Source organism: Apiospora marii, assembly GCF_038362585.1.
Source record: "Apiospora marii strain CBS 49790 chromosome Unknown utg000003l_segment0_segment0, whole genome shotgun sequence".
NCBI lineage: Eukaryota > Fungi > Ascomycota > Sordariomycetes > Amphisphaeriales > Apiosporaceae > Apiospora > Apiospora marii.
In genome coordinates this window covers 2,919,109-2,946,521 of record NW_027117374.1, presented here as the reverse complement: position 1 = coordinate 2,946,521, position 27,413 = coordinate 2,919,109, and the positions used below count along the sequence as shown (strand labels likewise).

Sequence of the window (27,413 nt, the reverse complement as noted above, 5' to 3'; positions counted from 1 at the left end):
TAGTCGTTTATTCCGAGACTCCCGTATCTCTTTCCTTTCTCTAAGAGCTCTTCTTGCCGGTGAAGTCCAGGCTCGTCATGTTCGTGTTGCCCGGCTTGATCAGGGACTTCTCCTTGGGCTGGGCGTCGATGACCTCGTCGGTGAGGTTGAGCGTGTCCTTGATGACCTGCTTGGGTGTCAGGGCCAGCCACTGCGACAGCGAGATGTCGGTGAACTTGGGCGCCTGCAGCACCTCGAGGAAAATGACATCCTCGTCGCCCGTGTTCTCGACGTAGTGGCAGTTGGCCGCCTCGATGTAGCCGACGTCGCCAGCAGTGTAGTCGAAGGTGCGCGCCGCCGAGGGGGCAGCGAAAACGGTAATGCGCGCAGAGCCCTGGAGGAAGTAGTTCCATCTAGTTCAATAGTGTTAGTTCCATGTCGCTACATTTTTATCTCTGGTGGGTAGCGAGAAAAGGGGCGAATGGAAAAGATGGAGGAGAACACATACTCGTCCGAGGTGGAGTGCCAGTGGATCTCTCGCATGGCACCCGGCTGCAGCGTCACGAGGGCGGACGAGAACATGCTCGCAACAGGGAAGGTGGTCGGGTCCAGAATCTTGACGGTACCACCCTCGGTTGTGAAGGGCTCCTGCTTCGACCAGTGGTAGGTGTAGCTACCAGGGCCGCCGCTAAGAGAACCGGCCTTGGAGGTGATGTTCTGCTTCTCAATGTCGGCGGGTGCTGGCGTTCCATTGAAGATCTGTGCGCATCGCATCTTGGTCAGTTTCATTCTTCGCTCATGTTGTGGGGGGGCCGACCATGGAGAGAGACTTACGAATAGCTCCTTCTTGGGAATGTCCTTAAAGGCAGAGACGTCCACCTGGAGGTTCTTGGCCATGACGGCCTTGGGGTTGCGCATGAAGACTTCGCTGGCGAGGAATGTCTCATCCTCGGAGAACTCGCCATCGTCGAACACGAGCAGGAACTCGCAGCCCTCATCGAGGGCCTGGATGCTGTGCGGGACACCGGGCGGGAAGAACCACACATCTCCAGCGGTAACGTCGTCGATGAAGCTCTGTCCGTCTTCGTTGATCGCCGCCACGCGCACGCTGCCCTTCAGCATAAGTGCCCACTCACCCTATTATGACCGATGATTAGTCAGGCGCCAGATAAATCATCGATAGGCAATAACTTACAGCAGTGTGCCAGTGAAGCTCACGGTATGCGTGAGGAGCCAGTCGCATATCCACAGCAGCCATCGTGTCTGCCACGGGGAGCACCTTCTGGTTCTGCTGGCGAGACCAGCCGGAGCGCTCACCGACTCCCTGCTTTACGTGGCTGAGGCCCATGGGCCACATAGAGTTCGGCACGTCGCCCTGGTCTGAGTCCGGAGGTGCGAAAAGATCAGGGTTCAACTTCTCGTATTCGTACGTCCCTGTGTTGCGTATCAGTTACACGAGTCTGTCCGAGCATCTTGCATTATAACTTACTTGGGCCAGGATCGGTGTTGCCCTTGGACCCACGAATGGGTTGCGGGACATCGACGCTGTTGAAGTCGAGGAACAGACCCAGATCAGCGGGCTCCTCTTGTCCGTTGACAAGCTCCGGGTTGGGGACATTGGCTGAGTCGCCTCCAGACGCCGGTGGCCTCTCTGCGTTTCCTCCCAGGAGCTTCGCGTCACCGTACAGTGAGCCACTGGCGGCGGTCACAGTAGGGATAGGAGGCGATACACCGCCGACGGGGCCGCTGTTCTCGCCATAGTGCATCCTGGGATGTGGTTAGCAATGCGGAATACATAGAGAGGGATATCTATGACTTGAAAACGAGTCCTAGCGGTTGGCAACATACTGTGGTGCTGGTAGAGACAGCACGAGAGGCAGCAGGCCCAGTGCTCCAAGAGATCGCACCATTGTCGGTTATGTGAATGGGACGATCGTTGAGTCTAGCGAAAGCTGCAAGATTGGCAGTGAATTGACCAGGAAGGGCTTGATATGCCGTTGGCTGTGCCTCTGAGATTGCTTGGGACTGGAGTGGTGCTTCCTGCTTCCAAAGTCTATCTTTCCCGGCGAGGAACTTGTCGATATTTATACCCGAGAGGCATGGCCATGTCAAGCCATGGTGCAGAGTGCCTACAGTAGCGTATCTGCCGTGCCATGTGCAGAGCGGCGAACACAGTAGTGCCCGCCTAGCTGCATAGGGCGCCCGCCCATTGCGCCATGGGTTGATGGTTCTCGAGCGTGAGGAGAAGAGGAGGGGGCGTGGTATGGCCGAGTGAAGTCCGCATATGCACTGCAACCGTCTTCCCTGGGCTTCCCTGGGAGCGCATGAGTGGTGTTGTCAAAAAGGAAAACCTGACTAATCCCATGCAAGCGTGCATATCCCAAAATGAGATGACCAGCTGCAGACTGATCCTGGCCTGGCTGACCACCCCGTAAGAAAGCAATCGTGGTTGAAGCGCCGGAGATGATACGGCGATGTGCCGCAGATCCGGTCGTTTCCCACAACACAGGTAGGCGACCGGCTTGCATTGTGCCACCATTCACAGTGACGTAAGTAGTGCGCAGCTGCCTCGAACCGGTATACCAATGGCTCTTGGGCATCTGGGACCGCAGGTTATCAGTACATGCCTCTGGTGTGGATAATAGCAGCCTCTACAGCGCAGGTACTGACTGCGTCGACCGGTATGCAAACGATGCAGCGGGCGAACCCCATGCTGATGCTTTTCTTATGAAAGCAGCAAGTATATCCCGGCGAAGGTGCCGTGTTGTAAGGTGACATTGGTGGAGATATTGTTACGCGGCACTTCCTGTTAGTTCCCATGTCGCTGCTGGGTCTGCTGCCTGCTTTTCTCCGCCTCGATTGATTGATGCCCGCAATCCCGCATTAGCATCGGGACCCATGGGCGATGGACTTGGGGTTACCCGAGCCAGAGAGAGGGCTAAGCTTCTTGACTAATCAGAAATCGGAAGGTCGATGAGGACTGCTAATATCAGGAAATCTGACTCGAGAAGGGCCGTTACCACTGCGACTGTGACTACTAATCCGGCGTCGCCATGCCAGGCTTTTCGCACACTAATGCGAGTCAATCTCCATTCCACGGCTCCAGGGGCCCCGACCAAGGCCAATGACGAAGATATCAGACTGGAAAGAACAATACACGTATGGGTCCCCCGGGAAATAGAGGCCGTCGACAAAAGGTAGGTCTGGTAGGTGCGTGCGTACATTCCAGAAACCCCACGCGCAACAAACAAGCCTCCAGCCAAGCCCTGCAAAAATGCTTAGGCCCAACGACCAAGATGCAGTGTAACTGGAGCTAAGTGATCGACGTAACCCGCCCCGCTCTAACAAGAACCGCTCGCCCTGAAAGCGGGGGTTGCCGGCATCCCGGCTTAGGTATCATCTCTCCTTCTTGTATCTCGTGTTTCCTTTGCTTTTCGGTGCCCCCCTAGACCAAGGGCTCGGCATTTCGGCACTCTGCATGCACCGCAGCGACTGTCATATTTCACCTGCAATGTCAGCCACGCCGGTGTTATCTCGGGATGTCAGCGGCCGAGGGACGTCGGTAGTAGTATTCAACATAGTAGGTTGGGCCGAGGCGATTACACATTGCCCAAGTTCGGAGTGTGCGCCGCCAGCCAACCATCCATCCCCAAGTCCATTGCTGACGGTACGTATTGAGTCATTGGGTAGTTGAAATAAAAAAGAAAAGGGCACACAGTCAGCCCTATAGCAAGACTAGGCTGTGTAACAGAAGCAAAAAAACTACCAATACCAACCGACATATGGACTTAACTCGGTGTTTAGTTCTAGGCCCTGTTCGACTTGACAGCTCACTTGATGGAGTATGTTATGCGCCCCGTGCGGCTGAGGTGCTTCCCGGAACACGGCACCGTCAAATACAGAATATGTTACAACCTCCTTTCCAACTCTATCTTTTTCCTCGGGCGATTCCTTTGATGGGTTGTATTCTGCAGATCTTAGTCACAGGAAGCGCCAGGCGCAGCCCCCTGGAAGAAATGAAGGAGTCACGAGACTAGACCGACAGTTCGTGGTATTTAGATTGTCGTTTTCCTGAATCTTCTCTCATTATACTACAAGCCAGAGACGGCTAAATATAGTAGAACTCTAGTCATTGGCCAGTTGATGGTTCGGTTTATTAGTTATCCTATAACAGCTGGGGTTTCGATCCACTAAATGTCTTTTCACGGTTTGCCGGATACAGAAAGAATTACCCCTGTCAGTTGATAGCAAATAGCAGTCGCGAGGCATGGGCATCGTAGAGAATGAGCCGTTCCTACAGGGTTGCGGCACATAACGAGAAATATATACTAGCTTCGATGTGCTGACCAGGCAGCAACAGCCTCAGACGGTTGGCAAAAGGAAGCATGAGTTTCTAGGATATGTATTGGACAAACATATTCAGCTATGCGGCTTGTAAGATAAGTAGACAGTACTAATGGTTCCACTTCGTGAACCGGGTGGTCGGCAATTGTGTGTGTATAACCCCTGTCCCTGCTGCGTATACAGATCTGTAGTCATGCTTTGAAATTAGTTAACTATCATCTGGTCACATCCCGAAGGGAAAAGAGGGGTTAGAATGCAGGTCAGCGACAGGGATTTTCAAGTTCCTTTTACTAGGCGTCTCCTAGTCGAGATATAATCGAAAAAAGAAGATCGTACATACTGGTTAATTCCTACGCTTACGTGTAACTCAACTCAATATTTTCGAAACCTCGGCTCACATACTTCACAAGCTCGGCAGATACAAGTTTATAGGACCACAGAGCTAGCGTCTCGTTTGTCTGCGGAGACATAGGCAGTTAGAGGAAGAGACTTTGTGTACCCAACATCGACGGTCTACAAGAATAAAAGATGACGGGGTAAGCTTCGACTTTTTTGTATCCGATACGCATGCTGGATGCTGGTGGCTGAACAAGTTGACTTTGAGACAAACTTAATGAAAACATCTAGCTGAAGGAGATGACTTTATATCGAGTTTTTGGCATTACTTACGGGTTGGGTGCCTGAAATAGGGTAAGAAAGTTATGATTCCTGTGACAACTGACTGAGCTGCAGGACTACTTCTTTCTTACCTTCTTATCAAGTATCGTTGGCATCAGCATGACTCGCAAGAGCAGCTTACCTTGAATAAGTCGAATAAGAACTCGAACAGATGGGAGACAAAAATAAGGGGTTGTATAGTTCACAGTGCAAAAGGAGAAACCGGATTGCACAGTGGGTGTTGAATACATGTCGAAGTATTCGTCCTATTTCAAAACCAATATGGCAGGTGGTCAGGGCAGGAGTTTCAATAAACTCCGAGTTTGACTGATTATGGAACCCTTTCGGCATAGATCTGCGTGATCTTCGAAGATGTAGTTCAACCAAAACTCAACACCTTCGCACCTTCCTTTCCCGATTTCAATCGTCATACCCATCGACCGGCATCGTCAGCACCTCGTTCAGATCGACCACCGTTGCCGAGAAAGGCGTATGCAACCCCAGTCCCATATCGTCAAACGTCTCGCCCCCGTAGATCATAAGGTGATCCGGGTACCCCGCCAAGATCTGGATGGCCCGGCTGTAGACCGCGCCCGCGGGCGTCCCGTGCTCCTCCCAGCGGTCCGGGTCGCCGCCGTAGCGGTTCGTGTAGACCTGGCGGCGGTCCGCGTCCGACACGACGATGGTGCCGTAGGGGTGCCGCCGGCGGGGCTCCAGACGACGTACGGGCTCGCGTTGGGCGCTGTCTGGTTGTTGATCACGATCGGGCGGCCGACCTCCTTACCGAACTCGAGCGGGCTGTCCGCCATGACGTAGTAGACCGGGTAGTGCGACCCGTGCGACGACGAGTTGCCGATGGGCCGCTCGTGCACCAGGATCCACTGGTCCACGGGCTCCGGCAAATAGGTCACTACCGTCATGCCCGGGCGCGCCTCGTACAGGTCGTACGCCACGTCGTCGACCACGGGGCCCCAGGTCGTCAGATCCGGCGAGGTCTGGTGCGCCAGCTTCTGCCCGTGCAGTGGGTCGCGCTGGTCCGAGTAGTAGCAGACGAGCTGGTGGTCGTAGACCCTGTGCGCACGCGTCAACAAGATCTCGGCACCAATATCCATGCCAAGATTCATAATTGAAGCGTACATGCTATAAACGTGTAGCATGATATGGCTAACTTACATGAGGTATGGTTCCCAGATTGGATCAGCCCCATTCGTCGTGTTAGGCCGACCCCCCTCAGCAATATGACTGACAAACTCCCAAGTGCGAGCCCGGTCCGTGCTGGCGTAGAGGTCGATCCGGGTGCCATTATTGCTCCAGCTGTTGCCAGAGCCCAGGATTGTGCCCGCGGGGTAGTCGCCCATGTCCTCGGTCAGCTCCGTGAGGGCCGGCTGGGCGCTCAGGCCCCAGCCGTTGACGGTGTCGGTCAGGTTGGAGACGTGCGTCCAGCTGGCGCCGCCGTCGGTGCTCTCGTAGATGGGGAAGTAGCCCGGGCCGCCCTGGCCCGACAGCGAGGCCGTGGCCAGGATGGTGCCGTCCTCGAGCGCCGCGTAGCGCGGGTACGTGATGGACTCGCGGCCCGTCGTCTGGTAGATGGTGTTGTTGGTGAAGAAGCCCCACGGCTCCGGCTGTTGGGGCAACGGCTTGGCCTCGCTGATGCTGACGATGCCGCCGAGCAGCGTGGTAAATGCGCTGATTTTCGACAGCGGGAGCAACATATTGTCGTTGGTACAGACCAGGGTTCATACAGATGGATTGGTGTCCTTACTCGTGTTGCCCTTTGCTACTAGTGCCTAGGTTTCCACAACTAGAACTGTACGGGACAACTGCTTATATATAACTCATACTTAGGCGTGTTTTCGTTTTGCCATCGCATGTTCTTGCCTATAATGATGCATGGAAACCATTACGTGATGACCGAATGAGCCGACTTGGCGCCTTCTCGTTCCAGGGACGCTGATCACAAGATCCCACCGTCAGTCCAACATTGTGGGATTCGATAGCTTGTCGCGGCCCAATCGCCAATCGAGCCCTTAATTAACCGGTCCAACTCTACCTCCGAAAGCCCCCTATTTACCCGGAAGTCGCTTTGAGGACCGCATTGCACCAGCGTTGGATGAGGGGCTGTATGCATGTATTGGACGACCATGCTCGACCTCATTGGTGGGAAAGTAACGGGTGCAGAAGCGTTATTATTAGCCCAAGACAAAATTCTTGCCTGCCACCTGATCCAGACATGCATCGATACGAGTCGTGGTACGGCAAGCGGGCGGGACTGACGACCATGCGAAGCCCTGCATCTGATCTCAGGCTTCAGCCCGTTCAGCGGGGGTACCGCCCAAATAGCCGCATGGCAGTTGGGAACTGTCAACCACGTTCATCAAGGCCGATGTAAGAAAGAAACGGTCACAAGTCATTTCATAGCCGTATCTGGCCTAAGCCTGTTACTCGCACATCTTAGTAATCTCGGCACTGCGTCAGTAACCATCGAAAGCGGGAGCAAATGATATGTGATTCGATGCAGTGTATTAAGCGACTAAATACATACATCCTTCCTTCCTAGCTCTGTAGGACTTGCATCTTAATTATGGCACGCAAACCCTGTGCGGCCTGCCAATATCCCACCTCCAGAACGCCTGGCTGCTTCCGTGCAAATGCTCAAAGCAAGTAGCTGGTATAATGTAACGCCATTCCCATTTTGGTCCATTCATCAAAGTCATCAGTGTCGTTAGCTGACGCATCACATATCGTCATCGTATAAATCATCCATGAGCTCGTCCGGAAGAATGGCTCCTGGGTGAACCTCGCCGCAGTTCTCACACATCATGCCCTCCTCTTCATCTGTATCATCGAGGAAGTCAAACATCAGGGCCTCTTCTTGAACCTCATCCCAGGGCAAACCGCTGACCCGATCGAATAATACCCAGTGGCGCTTCTGTGGTCGCTCAATCCACTCTGGGACTCGCTTCCAGATGGTACGGCAAGAAAAGTACTGCGAATAAGGCGGCTCGCCCTCGTCTGGAGGTGCCGGGGGGAACTCGTCGAAGTAATCGGGGTGATCATCGTGATGGTGGTGGTGTACACCCATGACGGGCCGCATAGATCGAACCACCTTCTTACGAGATTCGTTTCCTTGCAGGACACGCAGACCGCCCTGCTTCAGAGCCACCAAAGTTGGTGCGTGGTTGATCAACAAGCCATCATCCTTGAGAAGGCCCGACAGCTCTGTACCAGTCCGAGTGCCAGTATCATCCGTCGGCAAGCCAGTGACGATCAGCTCATTGAGAGAACATCCGAGTTGATGAGAGGCAACGTCGTGCAGCTGGGCCGGCGGATACTGAAACATGTCGTCCCCAAAATTGACAAGATCAATGCGCAAGACCTCAAGGTTCGGCAGAAGTCGGGTCCGTGGGACAGTGTGGTCGTGGCCGGGAATGTGAGGGGGTAACAGGGCCTCGAGGAAGTCCACAAGCTGGAACCAGGCATATGAACGGAAGCCTCGGCGTGCCAGAGTTGGCTCTCTGGCTCTTCTCTGGACTCTGAGTTTCGGCCGACCGTGAATCTGTGAATGGTGGTCCCTCGGGAGGCGGTGCGCCCGGTCCTCATCATCGTAGAATCTTGCGATGATGCGCATGTTGGCCTGCTTCACGAGGCATCGGTACGAGGCGTCGACCTCGGAAAACAATTTGACCGATTGGACCGAGGTGAAGGTGAAGGTGTTCTGGGTCCAAAACATCTTCTTTCCCTCTTCATTGTATGCTCTGCATGTGGCGAGAAAATGAATGGCAACCTGGTTAGGCCGATTCTTCTCGTCGGGGGTAAGATGATCTTTCTTGGTCTTGCCCAGAGGGTCGATGATGGGGGAGCTGCTGGTGAGCGCATAAGAAAGAATCTTCAGCATGATCTCAGTTGGCAGGTAGGGAATGGACGTGTTTGTGGTTGAGCTCCGGGTGCGCTTGCGAGACACAATCTGATGTATGCCATACTTGTTGGGCCAAGTGATGCCGTTCTTGCGCAAGATGCGCTTCAGCTGGAGGTTCTCATCTTCCAGCTCCTTGTTCTTGATACGAAGAGGATGGTTGTAGTCGTCCTCGGCCTGATCGGCCTGGTCACGAACCTCCCAAGCCGAATTCTGACATCATTAGCAAGTAGGTCGATGCTGGGTTACATGGCGATGAGGCGTCTTACCATGGTGAAGTCTGGGAGACAGTAGTACTCATGCTCAATTGCGCAAGTTGGCGATGAATATTGGTGGTGAGTGGATGAAGTGCTGACGATGGATTACAGCTTGGCGGAACCTAAATATCTCAGGTCGGCCTCAGACAGATGGTGGCAGGCTCCAATGCGATTGATGCTGGAGAAACTGTCCCACACTCTTGGGTTGCCGATGGCTTTGGGCCTGAGGAGATATGGCTTGTCGAATTGATAGGTAGGTATCAGGCTTGAAATTCGAGGTTGGGAAAGGGAAATCCGATTTTCACCTGCACCACCGATGATAATGCAGCGACGTCCAATGCTTGCCGCTTTCCAATCACTCCCGGATCAGTGCGTACGGCCTGTTCGTTCTATCCTAAAGTGACTGGGATTGACCGAGTTACTAAGTTCCGAGCGATCAGTGGAGGCAGGGACAGCCGTCAAGTGGTTTGGCGGAAATGCAGGTGCAGGTGATGCCGGACCGTTGTTACTCAATTAACCTACTTGCGATGGATGTCGCCAAAGCAGTGGCACATGGGAAAGGGTAAAATGTGGGGGGCAGGAAGCTGTTAGGCGTGTTGGCGTGCTGCTTATGTACTTAAGGTAGGCGCGTACTTGCTTAAAATACGGCCTGCGCTCCGAAATTTATTAAGCTACGGTACAGACACGCTAATATCGAACGCTGCATGCTCACTGTACCGTTGATAGGCACATGTAGTGTTCAACCATCCCCGGAAAAGGCGCCCTAATCCAGAAAAATTTCTTAACTCTTAACTTATGTTCATACCATTTAAAGGTGCTCGAGGCCGGTAATCCCAAACAAATGCGCATGTAGGCAAGTACCTTAGGCAGGCAGCGTGTTTGCATATGTATGCCGAATAGTGGAGCGAGTTGCTATATCTCCTGCCACCTTCCTCAAATCCGCCTTGGGCCTGCCTTCCATATGCACCTGAGGTTGGACAATGGGAATCCTCAATGATAAGGAACTCCCGCCCATCAATTGCAACAATTACATGTGCCCGCCTACCTACTAGCTACCGAAAAAATGCATCTCATGGGGAAATGGTACGATTGCAGGTCAAAGATTACGTCATATCCGAACCTTGATGCTTACATCGATCAATTGAACGTATCAACCGTAATGGCTGGCATTGGTGCACACATGCAGAGAGAGCACTTGCCGGGTCTAATGTTACAGCATCGAAGTCAATCCGAAGTTATGACCCCATATCGCCGCGGCCCTCCTTATCGAAATCAACATTGAATGAAGGTGGCGAGGCCATACACAAATCTGCTCACGCTATCAGGCACGACAAAAGTGTCAAGAGACTGGATCTCTCAACATACCTCCATGTATGCCAAGTATGTATGCCAAGTAAACGTATTAAACTGTTTGTTTCACTCCTGGAAGCACTCGAGATAGTGTAGCCCTTGTGAGAAATATTTGTCCTTATCTTTCATCCAAGTATGTACGTTTCAACATAATAATACCTTAGAGACTAGCTTGCACCTTAACATCGCCCTCTTCATCGACATTCTCGTCGTTCTGTGGAACAGCATCTTCATCGCCGTTGTCTTCGTTCTGCAGAGCAACAGGCGCATCCTGTTTTCCGTAATCTCTCGCCCAGAGGGCATCCCATTTTTCCGGATTAACAGCAAAGCCCCGGGCGAAGTCCTTCTCAAGCTCATGCGCTCGACGGCCCAGCAGCACCATGCTGTGCAGCGGGGGACCCAGTGCATCGTCGGAGTCACAAAGCTCCTTGAGTGTACCAGCGACGAACTTCTCGTTGCGGCCGCCAACGCGCGCGGCGCCGATGGCCAGGCTGTCGGGCCCGTAGACGCCCTCGCCCTTCTCCTCCTCAATCTCAAGCATCTGGCGTGCGCATTGGCCCACAGTCATGTAGCGGGGGGGCTCAAAGATTTGGTTTTGGCGCATCATGTTCTCGATGGTCTGCTCTTTCACCTTGATATCCAGCAGCATCAGCGTGTGCAGGCCGATCTGACGATTCTCCCGCACCCGGTCGTAGAAGGAGGCCGGCCTCCAATTGTCCGTGAAAAAGACCATGCTAACCGTCTGTCCAAAGTTGTACAGCTGCAGGCCGCACGCCCCAATGCCGCTCATGATGGACGCATTGGGGATCGTGCTCACAGGAATGCCCAGCTGGCGGGCGCGCAGTACGAGGTCGGCGTGCGTCGTGGCGCCGAACGGGTCACCTACTACGAGTAAAGCGACATCTTCGGTGGCAGCGTATCGTAGAAGCTCGTTGCTTTCATCTTCCTTGTTGCTGTCGAACTCCACCATTTCGCGATCGGCGACCACAATGGAGCGGCCATAGTAAGCCTCCTACTGGAGAGGTTAGGTTTCAGCTGTCCCGTCCATTCATTTTTGCTCCCCGTCAAATGCCAAACAAATCATTCACAGGACGCCCTACCAGAACAGTTTGGTTTACAAGCAGGATGCTGGTGTATGCTTCGAGGTAGACTCTGGACGCCGTCTTGACAATTTCCAAGCCTTTGACTGTAATGTCGGTCTCATCGGAGAGACCTAACCCGACTAAGTACAGCATCTTGAGTAAAAGGACCCTGGTCGTAGTATCGATATTACAGACTTGGAATACAACTTCCTTATCTGAGCCTGGGCGCAAGTAAATTTCGTTATTTTTGCGACATTGAATATTTTGGAGGGGCAGCGAATCGTTGGCGGGGTAGCTCCAAAAGATGGAGGCTGATAAGCACATGCACGAAGCTTATCTGCCTGCCTCTAAAGTGGTTCCAGTTTTAATGAACCCGAGCTATCCTTCAACTCGCTGTCGCGCGTCACCGATTGCACTTCGTTCCACAAACCGCGTCTGCATAGCCTCGAAACACCGATTTCTTCACGTCCACGCCGACCTGATTGTGCTCACTGTCTCGAACAGTATCTAAATTGGTCCGATCGTTCATCAAATACGGCAACATGGCGGACAAGAAAGGTTCTGCCTATGGCGCCGGCAAGGCCAGTGACACCTTCCGGGAGGGGGAGGATTGGGACCTCGACAAGTACGCTGCGAAGGCCAAGGCCCGCGAGGCCGAGGAGCGAGAGGAGTCGAAGAAGCGATACGAAGCGAAGCTCGAGGGCAAGAAATACTACAAGCCGATGACGGGCGACGAATCGCTGACGTCTGCGCGGTCGCGCGCCACCGACTTCTCGGCGCAGGTGGGCAAGACGATGCTGGTGCCCGGCGGCGCGGGCATGGGCAAGCGCGGAAAAGGCGCAGGTCTCTACTGCGAGCATTGCGACCTCACCTTCAAGGACAATCTGCAGTGGCTCGACCACATCAACTCGATGCAGCATCTGCGGGCCATTGGCGAGACGGGCCACGTGCGCCAGGCCTCAGCCGCCGAGGTTCACGAACGCATTGAGATACTCTGGGAAATGCTGCAGCAAGAGAAGACAAACGCCACAACGAGCCTGAAGGAGCGCCTCGAGATTCAGAAGGTCGAGGACGATAAGGATCGCGAGGCCAAGCGCGTCAAGCGCAGGGAGACCGCGGAGAAGGTTCGCCTCGAACGCGAGAAGAACAAGGATGTCAAGATGGAATACGGCGAAGATGTCCGCATCGACGGAGAGCACGACGAAGATGATATGATGGCCATGATGGGTTTCGCCGGTGGCTTTGGCTCATCAAAAAAGTGAATGATGCAGGAGGAAACAAAAACATCACAACGTTTCAGTGCGGAAGTGGCGCCTGCCAGCTCTAAGGTAGGGTGTATAGTACGTTTCTCGCCTCCCAAGCTCATGCGTGATATCCCACACTTCCTGCATTACTTCACTGCGTCCACGTGTCGATCGGGTATCGTCGCCCCTCTTCGTAGTAAGAGTTCGGGAGAACGCAGTACGGAAAGTACCTCTTCCCGTAATGGGAAGAGGAGTACCTGAACCCAAAGCACATCATAACGAAGTCTTTACAGAAGCCGGCCTTGTCCAGCGCATGGCAATCATAGCACTTAGCTGGGCTCGGATACCGGAAGTTTGCAGAGCCAAGGAAGTCAAGTTTACGAGACCTCCTATTGCAAGACGAACTGGTTTCGGCCAACGGTTAGTCGATTTTCACTGCGTAAGAGGCATATTTTTCCTTTAGTACTCCTCGTGGTGGTCTGATAGAGTCAATATTGCAGTTCAGATCTCTTACTCGAGCATTGATACCCCTCGAACGACAATGCCCGCTTCATGCATATCCTGAATCAGCTGTGTCATCGCTGTCCGAACTACTGGTATCGCTCTGTGATGAGATGTACTCTCTTCTCCTCTTTTTGTTTGATTTCTTCTTCCTCTTTCTCCTCTGTCCAAGCTCCACACCCAACGAAGCTTCGGGCAAGTCAGAACATCCCCGGATGACCTCGTTCATCTCACCCTCCACCCAGCTGGTATTGAAGTCATGATGGGTACCATCCACATGCTCTGGCACATGCAACGTCAGTAAGCTACTTTCTGGTGGTATCGCCACTTTTGCCTTGTTGGCCCGCTTCCGCTGTTTGGCCTCTTCCTTTTCCAACGGGCTCAGGATGTTCAAGGAGAAGGGACTCGTAATCAGGATTTTGACAAAGAGGTCTTCATCCTTAACAAGCCCCAAGAGTTCGTCCAGAATATTATGTTCATCATCATCCTGGACTTTCCAAACACCATCGATCACGATGTAAACACATGTCATCTTCGGAACCCGTCGTAGAAGCTCTTCCAGAATGAAGAACAGACGACTTAAATCGTCGATTGCGCTCTTGAACCTGTTCCATCTTGTGGATAAAAAGTCTAGATCGAGGCCGTGGGTATCCTTCAGATGTCCCAAGAGCTGGGATGTCAGTGACGTCAAAAGACCCCGACCACCTGCGAATAAATCGCTGTCAGGATTAGGATCGCTTGCTCGAGGTACACAGAAGTAGTAAAGGACAGGAAACGTTCCAATCTTCTGCACGGCCCGGATAAGTACCGTGGAAGCATACGATGCCGGAGTGAAGTACTCATCCCTGTCACTATCCAGTTCGACAACGAGCAGCTTCGACACGGTGCTACGCGAGTGTATGCGCATCTCCTCGGATGCAAGAATGAACGCGATGCGATTTTGATCAGCATGATCAGGCTTGCATCCTAAATCTTGGAAACAGTCAACGAGGTCCCTAATCGATGTTTTGCAAACCCTTTGGGATGCCTTTCTCCAATCTCTAGGCACAGAAGGCCGGCCCAGCCCAGGAGTGTTCGCTCTATAGATAATGGACGATTGGCTGCGCGTTGAAGCTGGTGTGGCATCTAGTAGAATCTTGACTTGGGCCTGAACAGGGTCATCTTTGTGAAGATCAGCATCTAGGTTATGTTAAACGGCTTCTAGATTGGTGACTCACGCAACCTCTTCTTGCTGATCTCACCCAATAACGCCTCAGTACTATTGGTCAGCATAGCCAATCTTTCTTTGATTGAGGCCTGTTCCAGTCGAGCCTCTGTCGAGAATTGTTCTTGGAAGTCAGCAAAACTTTGAGAGAGATGCTGCGTGGTCATGAGCGTGTTCTTCGTGACTTCATCCACACGGCTCAGTCTCCGTGCGTCACAAAGGCTAGCCTCCTCGATGAAGCTTTTCACATTTGCCTCCAAGGCTGCGACCGCGTCGTCAATGGTAGACCCATAGGCCTCACCCTTGAATGGAGCCTTGATAATCTTTTCTAAGAGCTTGGTTTAGCAATTGAATGCGATGGATATATGAAGCACCTGGTCTTACTGGCAGTACTCCCCGACAGTTCTCGAACGATGAGCTCCAGCAAAACAAAGATGGCAACCAACACAGCATCGGCACTGGATCTCAATCGTCCCGATTTGTGATGGACGTCGAGCCATTCGTGTAACCTCCTTAGAGTCGTAGGTATCTTCTCCAATGTGACACACATCTTGTCCCGCAATGACTCGGCTCGCTCTAGGGCCTAAGCAAAACCTCAGTCTCGATACTTTGTTTGGCAACCTATTGGTGATAGAAAGGGGTTATGCGTACTCCCAATATGATAGCAAACCCTCCACATATCACCGAGCCGTATGCATCACTGGGTACGAAAGCCAAGAGCTTCTTGAACGTCGAAGCGTTCCGCCCTGTTGCCCGAAAAAGCTTCTTGATACCTCTGGTACAACTATTGACATTGTCGAGCTTCTTGTTCCGCTGCTGGACCGTGTTTGCAATATGCAGGACATCGTCCATCGTATAATCATGGGCATCCTTAATGGTGATGTCGAATTTCGTGTCTACCTTTCGATCGACAAGGTTCTGTTGGAACGCCGCGAGGGTCTTTTTGAATTGTTCCAATCTTTCGCGTGACTCCTTATAATAGTCCTGACTAGGTGCCAAAAGTTAGTTCATGCCAATCTCGACTGGATTTGCATATTCTGCATCTTACTCGGAAGTGTCCTCATGGACATCGAACCGCTCTTGTTCCGGCACGAATTCGGTTGATCTCCCCGCGATTTCCGCCCATGTTGTCACATTACCACTGGTATCCGCATGTCCTGTCGCACTGTTGTTCAACATCCGTGCCCGTGTCGGAAGCCCTGAATTCGAATTCATGGCAAGGAAATTTCCCTGGGATAGATCGGAAAGTAAATGGCTGCTAATTGAACGAGCTACATCTGACATCCTCCTTCGATTCGATAGAGCATTGGCAACATGAAAAGCAGGTTTGATGTCTAACCGCGAGCATAACACATATTGTTGTGTTTCGTGTAGGGCATTCTGGCATCCCAGATGCTTCTTCCCCTCTTTCAAAGTGGGTGTGAGTTACCTCCTCACATGCATACCTACCCAAAAGGCAAACGGCGGATGGATTGCGGCACGATGCATACTGGAGACCTTCAGCACCAATCAAGGGCACTCGTTGGAAGTATGTTACATTCGGGCGGTCGCCTATTCGGTCAGCGACTGCAGATAGACCCGGTCAGGTACCACGTCCACTTGCCTCTCGAAATTTCCCGATGTCGGGAACGAGTGACAGAAGATGCGATAATTGTCTCCCTATTGCTCGCCGTCACGTTCGACATAGCAGCTGCCACGCCAAGTTTACAGTGAGTCAAGATGGTTTCTTAGAAACAATCTGTAGACTCATATCTTCTTCACATAACCATAGTTGTCTATTTTCAACCCTGTCCGCGATGGCAGACCATGCTACATCCAAGTCCAATGCGCCTACAGAGGCAAGGGCGGGAGAAAGCCCAATTGCTGCCACTGGATCGCCCTCACTGACAAACACAATGAGGCAACCAGATTCAGGGTCAACAAAGATGGAATTCACTGCCTTGAATAAGGACAGGTCTAATGATGGTAGTAGGCATGTGATGGGTGTCGCTGGTCGCTCGGGTTCTCCATCCACCACCGATTCCCCCCCCGAGATGAATCACTGCAAAACGGCAACCATCGACATTTCCAGTTACCCTATGGCCGCAGCCCCGTCGGTTAAATCTTCGGAAAGAGTTGGATCCACCAGTGATTCCGGAATGCAGCTTGGCAGAGACCACGTTGCAAAGCTTGAAGGTGTTGTTGCGAAGCTGATGGAGGTGGTTGATGGCCTCAAAAGACGGATTGAGAAATTGGAGAATCCAGCGTCTGGAAATCAGTTCAAGAAGGCCAGTTCTTCTCCGGTCGGCAGTGCTCCCAAGCCGAATCTCGCTAAGGACGAAACGCCAGCCGGTCGCAAGTTTCAGCTCACAACCGAATTCTTCTACGGAGGCGACGCGGAGCAACGGCAAAACTTCAAAAGATTCGAGTCTTACCCTTTCATCAGAGTCCTTTGGGTTAAAAGGGGCAAGGCCGAGAATCCTGGTTTGCAATCTCCACTAAGCGATAGCCAGGAGGCAACATTCGTGCCCGGATCTGCCGAGATTATGCAGTTTTGTGTGGAATCCCGGGTCATGCGTGATTTCCTCGATGGGATTAATGATACTCTAATACTCGGAGAGCCGTTGGCGAAGCTGGAAGCAGATGATGGCACTCTTTGTTTCAAGAAACCGTTCCGATGGCTCGTCCAGCATCGCAGTCTCATCGAAGAGAAATTGATCAATCTTGAGAGTGAGGATACTCGCAACACTGAACAGCAACGCTTGAGGAGCCTAGATGCTTCACAGGTAGATACAGAAGAAGGTGGAAGTCAGGGAAGGGCTTCTGCACGTGACAGCTCAATCTTGGAAAACGACCTCCTCGCCCAGCTCCGATATCTCCTCTGCTTCATGGAAGAGCATATGAAACCTCAGATCCAGCTTGATCGGGACGCGCGAGAAGGGAATTTGAAAACGATCAGGTTTCAAGATCTATGGATGCTGTACAGGCCAGGGGCTCTGGTGTACACTTCATTCAGAAAAACCATCAAAGCTGGTGATTATGAAACTTCCGGAGCTCGAACCCGAACGATGCATACGATAAAGGGTACCGAAACACCTCAGGCTTACAAGATCATCGCTGTTGTTGGTGGAATGTTGCTTTCCGAAGCACAGCAAAACCAATATTCAACAAGCACTAATATTTACTCACCGTTGAGAATTGTGTGCTACTACATAGACTTTAGCCGACAGCGATTTGGCTGTGTATGCCTTCCTATTGATATCGCACCTTTTGAAGGAGAGAGGGGTATCAACAGTCTTGAAGTCTACCCATTAGCGTATGCCCCTGATCCCAAAGAGCCACTTGCACTTGGTCAAGCGCAAACCGCTCCAGGCGAGACAACCATACGCGAGTTTTTGAGGATGCGCGGCAATGAGTTCATTCAGGTTTCCGAGGCATCTCATAGGCTCTATGAGGGGCTGACCGTGTGACAGCTGAAAGAAGAGGTGAGTTAACTGACCCTATCCGGCTCTGCTGACAGCTACTATGCTGGGCGCTTTTTCGTTGACTGTAGTGGGGATCAACCAAGATCAACGCTCCTGTGATTATAGATTTCGAGCTGGCATACAATAAATTTGCAGACATGGTGCCACAGCCTATGCTGCCCAGCCCCGACGAGCATCTGAACATAGATGTAAGTGGCAGGACCGCATCGTTGGGAGACGAGGTCATTGCGGACTTCAAGGGCAAAGACAGCTACAACTGGTACAAAAAACATCAACGGAGGTTGCTTGCCAAGACTAGACTCAATGTCAACGACACCGTCGGCAGCTATCCCCTCGTACGTCCGGATGCGTCCAATTCCGTCAAAAGGCTCACCGATGCAATGAATAAAGATGACCACGTTCTCCTGCTGCCTGGAACTGTATACGCGTTTGCGCTGCGAGCTCGGAAATGGGGTAAGTACTCACGAGAGGGCATCAGAGCATATGGACTCAGCTGATATTTGGCGTAAAGTATCCCTGGATCTGAGGTTCGTGAAGCCCGTCGGCGATGAGGCTGGCTGGACGGACCTCATTCTACCCTCCGGTGTCAAGGACATGGTGCAAGCTGTAGTGGAAACCCATGCTGCTGGCTCAAGATCAACCGCTGCCCTGGTGAAGCGTTCAACAGAGGCTGATATTGTGCGCGGGAAAGGTACGGTGTGATTATATGGCTCTCTTGGTCTCAGTGACTTACATGCCCACAGGAAAGGGGTGCATCATTCTTTTGCATGGCGAACCAGGCGTCGGCAAAACATCAACAGCCGGTGAGTCCAATCTCCAAGCCCAAGTCCCAGTGTGTTCTAATTCTTCTTTAATGTAGAATGTGTCGCTGCCTATACGAAGCGCCCGTTGCTTCCTATAACATGTGGTAAACTCTCGCACAGTAGGCGATGACCGGGCAGAGACTGATATCAGCCATAGGAGATATCGGATACCAGCCGGATGAGGTCGAACAAAGCCTTCAGAAACACTTCACCTTAGCACAGCAGTGGGGTTGCGTTGTTCTTCTTGATGAGGCAGACGTCTTTCTCGCCAAGCGAAGTGTAAGCAAAACCCCCCTCGCGGCCCAAATGACCTCATGTTGATAGACATGAAGAAGGACGATTTAAAACGGAACGGACTGGTTTCAGGTGCGTAGCTCTACGCTTTTCCTTTTTCTCTTCTTCTGCTGAATAACCGACCGCGAATTAGTCTTCTTGAGAATCCTTGAATACTACCAAGGGATTCTATTCCTGACTACGAATCGAGTGGGTTCTTTCGATGACGCCTTTCGCTCTCGGCTGCACTTGACACTGTACTACCCCAAGCTGGAGCGCAAGCAGACCGTGGCCATTTGGAAGGTGAACATTCGGCGGCTCAACGATCTGAACAAGAAGCGCTTTGAGTGCGGGCAAGACCCCATCGAGGTACAAGAGGGCGAAATCCTGAGCTTTGCCAAGAAACACTGGGAAAAGCTGTCGTGGAATGGCCGCCAGATCAGGAACGCCTTCCAAACGGCCGTGGCGCTGGCCGAGTTTGACGCCAAGAAGATCAACGCAGCAGCGAAATCTGGTGACGGGAAACCCCACGCTCGACCAGTCATGACCAAGGAATACTTCCAGACTATCGCCGGGACGTCCATGCAATTCGATGAGTATCTTTACCTTACGCACGGCGGCAACGACTTGGCCACCAATGCCAAGAAAGAGCAGGTACGCTGGGACTATGAGCTACGGGACAGAAACAAGAGCTCGCAACAACACCAACATAATAGACGGCTCGGTGGGAGTCACGGGCTCTCTTCAGATTCGGCGTCCGACTCTTCTTCGTCTTCGAAGAGTGACGACGATACCGATTCCGAATCACATTCGTCTCATGACTTGGCGAATAGTGAAGACGATAGTGGCACTGCATCCATGGCCACTTCAGATGAGGATAGGAAGAAGAAACAGAAGGACACGAAGAAAAGTAGCAGCAGCAGCAAAGATAAAGGCAGGCCGAAAAAAGAGAACAAGAGTAGGAAGCACAAGTCAAGGAAAGAAAAGCATTGAAAATGGAGACTCGGTACATGGGGCCTGCAGCGTGTATGTTGAAGGTGTACAGCAGTCATATAGTGGGAATAACAAGCACGCGAACATGATGGGGTTATCTAGATATACGACATAATGTTGACGCATCCCCACCTTATATGTCCCAACGACGCGGACAAAAGGACATGCGTATCCAGCATTTCCATCACAATCACCAAGCCTGATACATTGAACAGCTACTGGTACTTGGCTGAAATGAGCCGTTACTTGAGCCACTCATGGTGGCCTAAAAAAGACACTCTATTCGATGAGATGCTTGATACTGCCCGCATGGAATTTAAGCAGCCGTGGCCACGTCACGTGCATAGGTCCTAAAATATTAGCAGACAATAATGAGAGCCTGGTATAACAATGTGGTCTATTTGTGCTTTCATATATAATCCGGAGAAAACCCGGGCTCGGCTACGCCAATTTGTCATGATTCATGATATTCCTTTCCATTTCATTCCATTACAGCCCCCTTTTCCAGCATCTGCTTATAACCTTGCCATTGAGGCCTGATCATTATCGTTGTCAAGTCACTGGGAAGAGTACTTCTTGAAGGCACCAATCAGGCCGCCAGTGCTCTCGTCGTGGTCACCCTTGCCGGGCTCGTCCAGCTCCTTGAGGATCTTCTTGGCCAGGACCTTGCCCAGCTCGACACCCCACTGGTCGAAGCTGTTGATGTCCCAGATGGCACCCTCGGTGAAGGTAAGGTGCTCGTAGTAGACAATCAGAGCACCGAGCTCGGCAGGTCCGATGTGTCCGCCGACCAGGATGCTGGTGGTGGGGCGGTTGCCCATGAAGACCTTGTGGGGCGCAAGCTTCTCATCGATCTTGGAATCTTCGGCCTTGACCTGTGCGCTATCCTTGCCAATCATGAGAGCCTCGGCCTGAGCAAAGTAGTTGGAGGCCAGCATCTTCTGATGGAGGTTGTCGGTGATGGGGTTGTGGCTCTTGGCAGCAAGAATGAAGTCGGTGGGGATCAGTCTGGTGCCCTGGTGGACGAGCTGGAAGAAGGAGTGCTGTGCGTTAGTGCAAGGCTCGCCGAACAGGATGGGGCCGGTGCTGTAGTTGGCAGGCGATCCGTCCGAAGTGATGGTCTTGCCGTTAGACTCCATGGAGAGCTGCTGGAGGTAGGCGGGGAATCGGTGGAGGTACTGGTCGAAGGGAGCGACCAGGTGGGTCTGGCAAGCGAAGAAGTTGCAGTACCAGACGCTCAGGAGACCACCGAGCATGGGGATGTTGTCCTTGATGGGAGTCTCGCGGAAGTGCTTGTCCATCTCGTGGGCACCAGCCAAGAACTTGTGGAAGTTGTCGTAGCCGATGTAGAGGGCAACGCTCAGGCCAATGGCACTCCAGACCGAGTATCGGCCACCGACCCAGCTCTCGAAGCCGAACATGTTCTTGGCGTCAATGCCGAACTTGGTGACCTCGGCCTCGTTGGTGGACAGAGCCACGAAGTGCTTGGCGATGTCGCCCTTGTTGCCCGTCTTCTCGAGGAACCAGGTCTTGGCAGTGTTGGCGTTGGTGCACGTCTCGGCCGTAGTGAAGGTCTTGGAAGCGACCAGGAAGAGGGTGGTCTCGGGGTCCGACGCCTTGAGGGCCTCGGCCATGTGAGTACCGTCAATGTTGGAGACGAAGTGGAGGGTCATGTCGTCGGCACCGTAGTGCTTCAGGGCCTCGGTGACCATGACGGGGCCGCTATATGATCATTAGCTGCTGGTCAAAGAGCGTGGGGGTTGGCTGCATGGACAGATCAGATAGCAGTCAAAACTTACAGGTCGGAACCGCCAATACCAATGTTGACAATGTTGGTCAGCTTCTTGCCGGTGAAGCCCTTCCACTCGCCGCTGCGGACCTGGTTGGAGAACTCCTTCATGTGCTCGAGAACCTCGTTGACACCGCCCTTGTTGTTCATGACGTCAGCACCATCGACCTTCATGTCCCAGCCGCCAACGTTGCGGAGGGCAGTGTGGTAGACGGCGCGGCCCTCGGTGAAGTTGATCTTCTCGCCGGCAAACATGGCGTCACGCTTCTTCTCGACGCCAGCCTCCTCGGCGACCTTGACCAGTAGGTCGATGGTCTCGGGGGTGATGAGGTTCTTGCTGAAGTCGAAGAGGATCTCGGTGTTGCTGGGAGAGTTGGTGAAGGTCTTAGAAAGCGTCTCGAAGCGCTTGGGATCCTTCTCGAAGGCATTCTTCATGTGCACCTTGCTACCGACGGTGCGGTAGTGAGCCTCCAGGTCGGCCCATGCGTTCAGAGAGGTTGCCTTCGTCATCTTGAAAAGTTGTGTGTAGTCGGCAATTGATCACAGCTAAGGGTATGTGTGGATATCTGGAGATGAGCTGCACCGGGCAGGCAAGTGAATTGTCAGTATGTGAGGTCTGCGAAAGAGCAAAGAGTCCGAAGAAGCACGGAATGAAACAGGTGAACGATTCACTCGACGAGAGGGGGAGAGAGAGAGAGTTTAAAGGGACAGAAAGAGAGCTCCCTCCCGCTTCGTTCACGAGCAGCTTAGGTGGAGTGGGCAGAGGTTTGGAACCTTATTAGCCAAGAAAAAAGCTCCGTAGTGTCCGGCAGCTCCCTCCCAAGCTACTTCGCAAGGTACAGCACGGCAAAAGGGCTCTTTTGATGTGATCGATGGGGGTGAAGCTTCCGGGAAGTCAGAAGCTTGCCTCATCGTCAACCCGAACCGCCAACCGCCCCCACCCAAGCCCCTCCACAGCAAAGGGGAAAAGCGTCAAAGATGCATTGAATCCGACGTGTTTCGACTACTTACCTCCTAAACCCGAAGTCTTCTGGGGTCAATCCGGTTGGTATGGCCGAAAAATGGACAGAGAGCAATGAATGATTAATCAAGCAGGCAGAGATTTGACGGAGTTTTCCAAGGTGCAATGCTATGGACTTATATTAAATACGTCGGCGGATACTACGGCCAAAAGTGGTGATGGATGGATGAGGGGTCGGGGCCATTGGGTGGGAAGCTGTTGCACGCCCACGCCTCACCCATAGCTTTGTCTCACTCATCACCCAGGTACCCCGCGCACCCTGCACTTGCACTGTCTGGTCTCTCTTTCTCTCTCATAGCTGCTGCACGGCAGTGACGTTATCTGATGCTCATCCACGTCCGTGCCGTCCAATTACACGGATACCAAGGAAGGCATGTATCGATCTTAGCTAAATACCAGAATGCACCTATTTCATCGACCAATCCGACCAAATCTTGAATCGGGCAGATTCGCGATGTACACGAACAAATTTCAGCTCGTTCCCTTCTTGCGTTGTTTGAACTCGGCGATTCCTTTACAAGTCCCTGCAAATGACGCTGTTCGTCCAAGTTTTACTACGGACACAATATGGAGCCAAACAACGCGCGAAAGTTAGCGGGTGGGCAGGTCAAGCAGGTGTAGCCCCACTCTCGAGGTCCCGTAGACACCGGGCGCAAGCTGAAGAACCGTCACACAATGGCACGATATGGGCCCTTCATCAGCTCGTGGTTGTATTCATTCTTTTATTTTACTTATGTCCGAGAAGACTTTTCTTCTCCAGGGATTGGAAAGGCTACCCCTATAGTAGCCTTATCTAGTCGAGAAGCCGTATACGCCAGCTTAATCCATCTAAGTCCATTGCCCGCCCTACCCTGTAGTAGTAACATGTAGAAATCATGCTTTAACGACCCGAAATACTACCTGCGAAGCTGGGGTCCTTGACACTGCCGCCGCCATCACCCAGCCCAGCAATCGGTCGGTTGTAGCTGAAGCCTTGGAATTGATCCTGCATCGTTTGCGACAGCATGGGCCCGTCGACAAACGAGTCTTGTGGCGCCTCCGTGGTGAAGTCATCGTCAAAGTTGGTTACGTCCAACGCGTCAGTCTGCAGTGGAAGAAAACAGGGTATTAGCAAAATCCTTGATCGAGGTCGGAGAGTTCCGAGACTTACCACTCTGGGTTTGAAGGTAGGCTCGTATTTGCGCTGCAGCAGTTTGCGCCAGTCAATGGCGTGGAAAAAGGGATGGGCCTTGATCTCGGCACTGCCGCCTGCGCCCAGTCGGTGTTCGGGGTCACGGTTGAGCAGCTTGGTGAGAAGGTCCTTGGCGGCGGGAGGCACAACCTCCGGGCCAGGGAAGTGCAGCGGCTCCGACAAGATCTTCCTATACATCTCGTTGGTGTTCTCGTCGTAGAAGGGAGGCAGGCCCGTAAGCATTTCGTAGAGCAGGACACCCAGGGTCCACCAGTCCACCGTCTTGTTGTAGCCGTTACCCATCAGCAGTTCCGGTGCCAGGTACTCGGGCGTGCCGCAGAATGTGTTGGTGCGGTCCTCGTCCTTCATGTCCAGCTTACACAGACCGAAATCGCAAAGGGCAATGTGGCCTTGGTAATCGAGCAGAATGTTCTCCGGTTTCAAGTCGCGGTAAATGACGTTGAAGCCGTGCAGACATTCCAGGCGCACAGAGGAGTTCGGCTGTGTAGAATCTCGCGCGGTTCACATCGAATCTTTGCTCTTTTTGCAAATGGTGGAACAGTTCTCCGCCGTTGACGAAGGCCAAGACGAAGTACAGCTTCTCGGGCGACTGGAAGGTGAACTTGAGAGGAACGATAAACGGGTTGTTAATCTGGGCAAGCACCGAACGCTCGGCCAAAGTATGTGCCACCTCGGACCGCGAGATGATGTGAGCCTTTCGTATCGTCTTGAGCGCGTAGATTCGGTTGGTATCTTTCTTGCGGACCTGCATCACCTTGCCGAAACTGCCCTTGCCGACGACCTTGAGGAGGTCGAAGTCCTCGATCTTGAGCTTGCCGGCGCGGTTCTCGACGTACTGGACACCGATCTTGAGCTTACCCGTTCCGTATTGCACATCTACCCAATCCATGCCAGCCTGGCCTAGAGACTTCTCCTTGCTGGCAAACTCGGCTGCCGCCTTCTCGCGGTCCTTCTTGCTGGCCTTGGGATCCTCCACGAAAGTGTGCTTCTCGTCGAACCGTGGGTTAATGCGGACAACTCCAATAAAGATATCCTGGCTTCGACCCGCTGACGGCGGGGCGGTAGGGTTTCTCATATACAGATGTACGGCGAGCTCTGTCACTCGAGACACATCGAATTTGTATTGTGTGTTGTCGCCGGCCCACAAGGGGTTCTCGGGGTTACCAGAGACGGAGTTGACGAAAACTTGGACCTTGTCGAAATCGAGAAGAGCGTATGGCAACCATTTGCTGGAAACTCTGCCGTGGTTCGAAGGGGCGAAGTTGCCTCCGCCCGAAGTCTGCGGCCTACCGTTGACAAAGGAGCCAGGGGTTCCCCGAGAGCCTGGCCGCACGGAGCCTGCAAGAGCACCACCAGATGACAAGGAACCTTGATGGGCTGCTTGGCTGAAAGCGCTGCGATGTTGCTCGGGGAGTTGGAACCCCTGGCCTTCGTGGAGGGTAACGACGAGGATACCGGGTTTCGGTGTCTTAATGACGGGTTGTTGTGCCATTGCTTCGGATGCAGCTGTAATAGGGGTACCAGAGATCAGTATACGTCTTACACCAAACAGGCTGTAGCGAGCACATTTGCTAATTGTCACATACCGATAGCATTATCAGGGGGGGCGGGGGTAGACGAGCTCGTGGGCGGTGCAGCCATCTTCTCATCGGTGCCTGTGATGGTCGATGTGGAAGGAGATCTCGAGAAGGTGTTGGACAGGGGACCCAAATGGGTCTCCTTCAACTCTGTAGGCGAGACGTTAAATCAGTATAAATCCAAACAGTCATTCGGTTGCTCTCGCATTTCGTCCACACCCAAGCGGCACCGCCATGGCATGGCGTGCAACCCCTCTTCTCCATTGCCAACCACGCGGAGGCTTGTTCGTCTAGAAATGACCCGGGAAAACAATGCATTGCGCATATAGGGGGAAGAACGCACTCTTGGTAAGCTTCCACGACATCTTGGCGATGCACTAGGTGGAATGCAGAGAAATGGACGAATTGAGGGGGGTGTTGTTGTTCGTCGTAAGTCGGGGCGTTGTTGTTGGTGGTGTTGTTCAGTAGAGGCTGATCTGATGAGGGACTATCTGTCTGGAGGAATGGTATCTATGAAGGCTTGGATGAAGTATGGGAACAAAAAAAGTAAGGAGAGGGAAGAGAAGATGCAAAAGTCACGTCCGAGAGTAGGAGCTAAATGTTGCAGTGAAGATCGGCAAGACCAGGGGAGAGGGACGGAGAGAGGCAATGATGTCGCCTTCTGGGGGGGTGGGATCTGAGCCTAGGAGCTGATGCAGTGGGAGAAAGAGTGCGCGTGGTGGTGCGTAAGAAGGCACTGATCCGAGAATCAAGGGTCTCTCGTCTTGTCTTCCAATGTTGACTTTTGTGTGTGTGCGCGCGAGTGGTGTGGCCAGGAGTGTCTTGGGAGAAGCGGCTGTTTCGTTCTGTTGCAGTGCAGCGCAGCAGCAAGCAAAGCAGTTGGGTACTGTTGCTGGTTGCTCTAGAGTAAGACTGGCCGACTTGGACTGCGAGGTTGCGTTGCCCGCCCACTGTAAATTGTCGGGGTCAGGTCGGCTGGCTTATCCGTTCCAAGCTGTGTTACGGAATGTGTACAGTACCAAGGTTTAAGTGTCGTGCCCCTCCCAGGCAAGACAAGACAACCAAAAATGAAGGGATAAGGATAGGTATGTATGTATTTACTGGTCGACAGGAGAGAGAGCAAGAAGAATTGAGACAGAGAGAGGGATATGAGAAGAAAGAAAAGCGAGTCTAGTAACGGATGGCTTCACGCTGAATGTTGTTCTTACGCGTATGGTAATGGTACCGTACAGAATGCACGCACGCCTACTACTAGTACGGTTTTACAAGGAGTGAGGGAGGGTATTTGAACCCAGGGAAGTTTAATAATAAGGGGAGCTAGAATGCGGCTGGGTTTTTGGCGGTTGTTGGATTTGATTGATTGATTCGAGGAGGGGATGGGGGGGCCGCCCGATTGATTGAATCGATAGACTCCCGTGCTAGGTAGAAACTGAGAACCAAACCCCCCTCAGAAGTTTAGAACCCCCAAGCCCCCCTCTCCAGGACCCTCTCCTCTCCTGGAGAGGGACCCCCTCTTTTTTTCTTTCCCTTGGGCTGTCTCTCACTCTCACACACATCCTCTCTCCGTGTCTCCATACATCTCCCTCCCTCTGCCTGTCCGATTGCTGCTTCTCGGCCTCTTACTGGCCCTTGCCATCGTGCGCTGTGCCTCTCTGGAGCGTCGGTAGCAGTGGGGCATCAGACAGCAAGTCTCCGATTGCCTCTCTCTCTCTTCATGCTGCCCATTATCAATCACGCATGCATATCAACTATAACAAGTCAGCAGGCGCT

General features: G+C 52.7%; 9 protein-coding genes across 9 annotated transcripts; 2 read left to right on the top strand and 7 right to left on the bottom strand.

Moving 5' to 3' along the window:
* Window positions 1-40: 40 nt before the first annotated feature.
* On the bottom strand, window positions 41-1,889 carry PG985_004453 (uncharacterized protein; the record flags this gene model as incomplete). The annotated part of the gene is made up of 6 exons (XM_066824222.1): window positions 41-392; window positions 488-738; window positions 814-1,116; window positions 1,175-1,413; window positions 1,469-1,746; window positions 1,828-1,889. 6 exons carry the CDS (start codon window positions 1,887-1,889, stop codon window positions 41-43), a joined length of 1,485 nt encoding a protein of 494 aa, XP_066687382.1.
* A 3,511-nt stretch (window positions 1,890-5,400) lies between these two features.
* Window positions 5,401-6,692, bottom strand: PG985_004452 (uncharacterized protein; the record flags this gene model as incomplete). Its single annotated transcript, XM_066824221.1, has 3 exons — window positions 5,401-5,726; window positions 5,765-6,051; window positions 6,154-6,692. The coding sequence occupies 3 exons, from the start codon at window positions 6,690-6,692 to the stop codon at window positions 5,401-5,403; spliced, it is 1,152 nt and encodes a 383-aa protein (XP_066687381.1).
* Window positions 6,693-7,714: 1,022 nt separating this feature from the next.
* PG985_004451 (uncharacterized protein) lies at window positions 7,715-9,165 on the bottom strand (the record flags this gene model as incomplete). Its single annotated transcript, XM_066824220.1, has 2 exons — window positions 7,715-9,106; window positions 9,163-9,165. The coding sequence occupies 2 exons, from the start codon at window positions 9,163-9,165 to the stop codon at window positions 7,715-7,717; spliced, it is 1,395 nt and encodes a 464-aa protein (XP_066687380.1).
* A 1,495-nt stretch (window positions 9,166-10,660) lies between these two features.
* PG985_004450 (diphthine synthase) lies at window positions 10,661-11,735 on the bottom strand (the record flags this gene model as incomplete). The annotated part of the gene is made up of 2 exons (XM_066824219.1): window positions 10,661-11,512; window positions 11,601-11,735. 2 exons carry the CDS (start codon window positions 11,733-11,735, stop codon window positions 10,661-10,663), a joined length of 987 nt encoding a protein of 328 aa, XP_066687379.1.
* A 389-nt stretch (window positions 11,736-12,124) lies between these two features.
* Window positions 12,125-12,844, top strand: PG985_004449 (uncharacterized protein; the record flags this gene model as incomplete). Its single annotated transcript, XM_066824218.1, has 1 exon — window positions 12,125-12,844. The coding sequence occupies one exon, from the start codon at window positions 12,125-12,127 to the stop codon at window positions 12,842-12,844; it is 720 nt and encodes a 239-aa protein (XP_066687378.1).
* A 532-nt stretch (window positions 12,845-13,376) lies between these two features.
* Window positions 13,377-15,746, bottom strand: PG985_004448 (uncharacterized protein; the record flags this gene model as incomplete). The annotated part of the gene is made up of 5 exons (XM_066824217.1): window positions 13,377-14,506; window positions 14,545-14,859; window positions 14,916-15,114; window positions 15,183-15,519; window positions 15,580-15,746. 5 exons carry the CDS (start codon window positions 15,744-15,746, stop codon window positions 13,377-13,379), a joined length of 2,148 nt encoding a protein of 715 aa, XP_066687377.1.
* Window positions 15,747-16,327: 581 nt separating this feature from the next.
* Window positions 16,328-20,064, top strand: PG985_004447 (AAA family ATPase; the record flags this gene model as incomplete). The annotated part of the gene is made up of 7 exons (XM_066824216.1): window positions 16,328-17,974; window positions 18,064-18,448; window positions 18,507-18,686; window positions 18,739-18,827; window positions 18,922-19,077; window positions 19,134-19,164; window positions 19,226-20,064. 7 exons carry the CDS (start codon window positions 16,328-16,330, stop codon window positions 20,062-20,064), a joined length of 3,327 nt encoding a protein of 1,108 aa, XP_066687376.1.
* Window positions 20,065-20,621: 557 nt separating this feature from the next.
* On the bottom strand, window positions 20,622-22,363 carry PG985_004446 (glucose-6-phosphate isomerase; the record flags this gene model as incomplete). The annotated part of the gene is made up of 2 exons (XM_066824215.1): window positions 20,622-21,786; window positions 21,864-22,363. 2 exons carry the CDS (start codon window positions 22,361-22,363, stop codon window positions 20,622-20,624), a joined length of 1,665 nt encoding a protein of 554 aa, XP_066687375.1.
* Window positions 22,364-23,754: 1,391 nt separating this feature from the next.
* Window positions 23,755-26,008, bottom strand: PG985_004445 (uncharacterized protein; the record flags this gene model as incomplete). Its single annotated transcript, XM_066824214.1, has 5 exons — window positions 23,755-23,958; window positions 24,025-24,546; window positions 24,623-25,572; window positions 25,653-25,793; window positions 25,987-26,008. The coding sequence occupies 5 exons, from the start codon at window positions 26,006-26,008 to the stop codon at window positions 23,755-23,757; spliced, it is 1,839 nt and encodes a 612-aa protein (XP_066687374.1).
* Between the last annotated feature and the right edge of the window lie 1,405 nt (window positions 26,009-27,413).